This window comes from Microtus ochrogaster, unplaced genomic scaffold, assembly GCF_000317375.1.
Source record: "Microtus ochrogaster isolate Prairie Vole_2 unplaced genomic scaffold, MicOch1.0 UNK74, whole genome shotgun sequence".
NCBI classification, from domain to species: Eukaryota; Metazoa; Chordata; class Mammalia; order Rodentia; family Cricetidae; genus Microtus; species Microtus ochrogaster.
The window spans coordinates 137,584-141,869 of NW_004949172.1; the positions used below are offsets into that span (position 1 = coordinate 137,584).

General features: G+C 45.4%; 1 protein-coding gene across 3 annotated transcripts in view; it reads left to right on the forward strand.

Moving 5' to 3' along the window:
* LOC101993508 (hereditary hemochromatosis protein homolog) overlaps window positions 1-4,286 on the forward strand; it is a 39,131-nt gene that overhangs the window by 31,626 nt on the left and 3,219 nt on the right. Inside the window, exons 3-4 of one of the 3 annotated variants that reach the window (XM_026777595.1) lie at window positions 109-573; window positions 3,021-4,280. The exons of 1 other annotated variant lie outside the window; for it this stretch is intronic. In XM_026777595.1, coding sequence (XP_026633396.1) covers window positions 109-542 — 434 coding nt within the window. In that variant the 3' untranslated portion in view covers window positions 543-573; window positions 3,021-4,280. Of the gene's footprint in view, window positions 1-108; window positions 574-3,020; window positions 4,281-4,286 lie in introns of those variants that run through there. One more of the 3 variants, XM_026777594.1, reaches the window with a different exon arrangement.

The following is a 4,286-nucleotide window of genomic DNA, read 5'->3' on the forward strand; positions in this document are numbered from 1 at the left end:
GGTCCCTGGCTTAGGACTGGTCCCACAGAGCTCTCTGGCTCAGGCCTGCTTCTTTGGGGGTCCCTGACTCATCTCACCACTCACCAGCTCTTCCTCATTTTCCCCCAGGCTCCCCAGAAGTGAAGGTGACCAACAGGACATATCCAGTGGGCAGGATCACCCTGACATGCCGGGCTTTTAATCTGTGTCCTCCAGTGGACACCCTGACCTGGCTTCAGGATGGGAAGCCGGTACAGCAGCGGATCTTTGGGCCTAGGACCATCTTGCCCAGTGGAGATGGGACCTACCAGACCTGGGCGTCTATTTGGATTTTTCCTGGACAGGAATCAGAGTTCACCTGCTACCTGAGGCACTATGATATGAAGGTCCCTGCTGCCCCTAGTAAGAAAATGAGGCAACAATCCACCTCAGGGGGTAGGAGGCAGGGGCGGGAAGGATCCATAGGTCACACAACAACCAGTGATACTGCTAGCCCCCCTTCTGCCTCAACTGTATCTGCACTCCCCATTGTGTTGGTGTTGGTGCTGGCTAAAGACAACTGAAGCTAGAACACCAAGGACAGAAAACTGCCAGGTAAGGAGCCCATGTTGGGGATCTGCTTTCTCCTCTTGCTTTTGACTAGAGACAGAACTATTTTTTCTTCTCTCCTTTGCTGCTGAATTAGGAGGGAAGTGGGTGAGCCTTTTCCTGCATCCGTTACATCCTGGAGGCTACTGAGGAGCCAGGCCAAGCAGAAGGGCAGTGTCAATCAAAAACCAAACAACCCTCTCTCACAATAAAGAGAAAGAACATGGTTATTCTGCAGTCAGATATGACTGACTAAGGCCTAGGAACACAGATCTGTCTCCCCAAAAACCATGTTCCAATGCATTTATCACCTGATGAAATCTTCAGTCAAGATATTTTTCAAATACATTAGTGGAAACATCAGGTAGATAGAGTCCAGCAAGGAGAGGCAAGTATCTCATGACATTCTAGTTGGTAGAAGCTACTGATACCTTGATACATTTCAAAGGCTTCACCCACTTGTCAAAAGGATAGCAGGTCAGACTCAGAGGTCCACTAAAGATAGCCCTAGGATAACAGGCGATATTCTAAATCTCTACTGTCAGGGAGTTCTCATCAGTCCCTTGGGCTCTAATATTGCTGTGTCTTTGTGTGTGTGTGTGTGTGTGTATGTGTATGTGAAACATGTTTTGTGTGTATGTGGTGTATGTGTATGTTTGTGTGTATAGTATATATGTGTGTGTTTGTGTGTATGTGCACTGTATGGGTATGTGCAATGTGTGGATGTGTGGTATATATGTGTGTGTGTGTATGCAGTTTGTGTGTGTGGTGTGTTGTGTGTCCGTGTGGTGTGTCAGTGTGGTGTATATATATGTATATATGTAACATAAACGGGGGCCTGCTTGTTGGGGTTTCTGTCCCGCCTGGTACCCCAAAACTGTTTAGCCCCAAAGAAAATCACACATAGGTCTCCATAAATTAATAGCTGATTGGCCCATTAGCTCTAGCCTCTCACTGGCTGACTCTCACATCTTGATTAACCCATTTTTCTGATCTATGTTAGCCATGTGGCTCAGTACCTTTTTTCAGTAGGGCAGGTCACATCCTGCTGCTTTGGTGGTCTGGGCAGGAGTGGGAATCAACTTCCTCCTTCCCAGAATTCTCCTGTTCTCATTGCATCATTTTTACTTCCTGTCTGGTTTTCCCACCTATATTTCCTGCCTGGCCAATCAGCATTTATTTAAAACATGATTGACAGAATACAGACAATTCTCCCACACCATATATATGTGTGATGTATTGTGTGAGGATGTATGTTGTGGTATATATGCATGTGGTGTGTGTGTGTATATGCAGTTTGTGTGTGTGGTGTGTCATGTGTGTGTTTGGTGTGTCTATGGTGTATATATGTGTATGTAGGTGTACATATGTGTGACATGTGTGTGTGTGGTATGTGTGGTATATGCACATGTGGTGTGTGTGTGGTATATGTATACGTATATGCAGTATGTGTGTGGTGTATGTGTGTTTGTGGTATGTGTGGTGTGTGCAGTGTATGTGTATATGTTTGTGGTGTATCTGTGTATGTGGTGTGAGAGGGAGCACATGCCAAGATGCATATGCAGAGGCAAGAGGATAACTTTGTAGAACCTGTTCTTTTCACCAAACTTTATGGGGGACCTGGGAATCCCACTCAAATCATGGCCTGAGCCACAAGCAACTTTACCCATTCAGTCATCCCCCTCAGCCTGTACTACTTCAAATACTCTTTTTAAAAGCAGAGGAATTATTAATGACAGGATAGAAAAAAGTAGGTCACACTTGTGAGGAATTAAGATTGCATGGGCCTTGGAAGGGCCTGACCAAATCCTACTTCACAGTCAGAAGGAGAAATGCAATCTTTGGAGGAGTTGCTTGTAGTAACTTCCATACTGTCTCAAAAACATGACTATTATTTAATTCTAATCTTATTGGATACCCTAAGTATCTGTTCACCGTGCTTTAACCTGTTCCTTGAATTTGACATGCTCCCCACCCTATAGATTTGACTCAGACCTGGCATGAATAAGATATTCTGCCAAATCACTTTTAAATGTTCAGTCAAGTTCCCAGGTAATCCAAATTTCTCTGGAAATCCCTCAACCCTTGAAAAAAAAACCTAGTCTTGCAGTTTGGGGCTCATATACACCCCACCTCCTCCAGTGTTTGATGCTTTTTTTTCAAACCCCTGCTTTAGAGAGAGAGCCCTGTCTGACAGAAAATACAGCTCGCTTAATTTGACCAAAGAATTTTTTTAAATATTTATTTATTATGTATACAATATTCTATCTGTGTGTATGCCTGCAGGCCAGAATAAGGCACCAGACCCCAATACAGATGGTTGTGAGCCACCGTGTGGTTGCTGCGAATTGAACTCAGGATCTTTGGAAGAGAAGGCAATGCTCTTAACCTTTGAGCCATCTCTCCAGCCCCTTGACCAAAGAATTTGACTAATTATCTCTACTCTTGTTCAGCAGGATAAACTATTGGCTATCCCAGTGAGATCAAGACCCTCAACCTACATTCCGAAGCCAGACCTTCAACTCCAGGACTCGAGGACCCAAATCCTGTCTTGGAAGGTGCACACCTTGAAGATCTTCCAAGACTCCAGTACATACTTTAGGTTTGGTAGATTGTTGTAGTGAGCTGTGGCACTAAAAAGAAACCAGGAGCACTCCATTGGTGAGTCATAGAAGGCAGCTCCTTGTATGTCAGCATTTCTCAACCTGTGGGTCTTGACCACTGAAAAACACATATTTCCAATAATCTTAGGAGCTGACAGCCCACCCAGTAGCAAAATTATAGTTATGAAGTAGCTACAAAAATAAATTTTTGGTTAGGAGTTCCTAAGACACTCATAAATCTATGCTTCCTGATGGTCATGAACCACAGGTTGAAAACCCCTGTTCTATGACATAGATGTACTGTTTCTGATGGGATCCTGTCTAGGGACAGAGAGGTACCTGATGAGGTATAAGAACTCCTGTCTTGAGCAATAGCAAGGCGTTTGGGGGTGTTAGTGTATTATTCTTGGTCGCCTGTGTTTTGTTCTGTATGTTGTTTCTCTCCTGCCCAGGGCACTAGTGAAAAGTGACTCTGCCCACCTAGTTCTGGCTTCTGGGGACCAAAGAGGATATCTGAAAAGCCAAGTTAAATGTATGAATGAAGGTGGGCATCACATGCTTTGTTTCTGACCAGTCTCTTTTGGCTACATGAACGTTGTCTGTACTGTTTAATGGTTTTGGTTTTTGCTGACTCCGTCCCTTGAACATTTTGTGTTCTATGGTTTCGTTTTTGCCCTATCTGTCTCTTTAACTCTTCTGCCCCGCCTTGCCCCCCCCTCCACCTGCTACAGCAGCAGCCAATGAAGCCCAGAGAAAACTTTGTTTTGTTTTCCCTTCCTGGGTAGGCTGCTAGGTGCAGGCTTTGGACCCACATGCATAGCCAGGGCAGGCAGATGGACGGCAAGGACGAGAAGGGCAAGGTGAGAAGCTGGATGAGCAGGCTTTGGGAGCCAGGATCTGGAATCTGCTCCAGCACTTGTGGTTACCCCACAAACTCCCCAAGGGTGAATCCTAATAGATCCTTCCTGCCTCCTCACCCCAGGAAAACCACAGCCTACAAAGTGGGGAGGGAGAGGTACACCCGCAGGGGAAGATGGGGCAGTGATCACTTTGGTTGTTTGCCTTGACTGCTGTTTCTGCTCTGGGGTTTCTCTTGCCCCTCCTACTGGTTAGTGA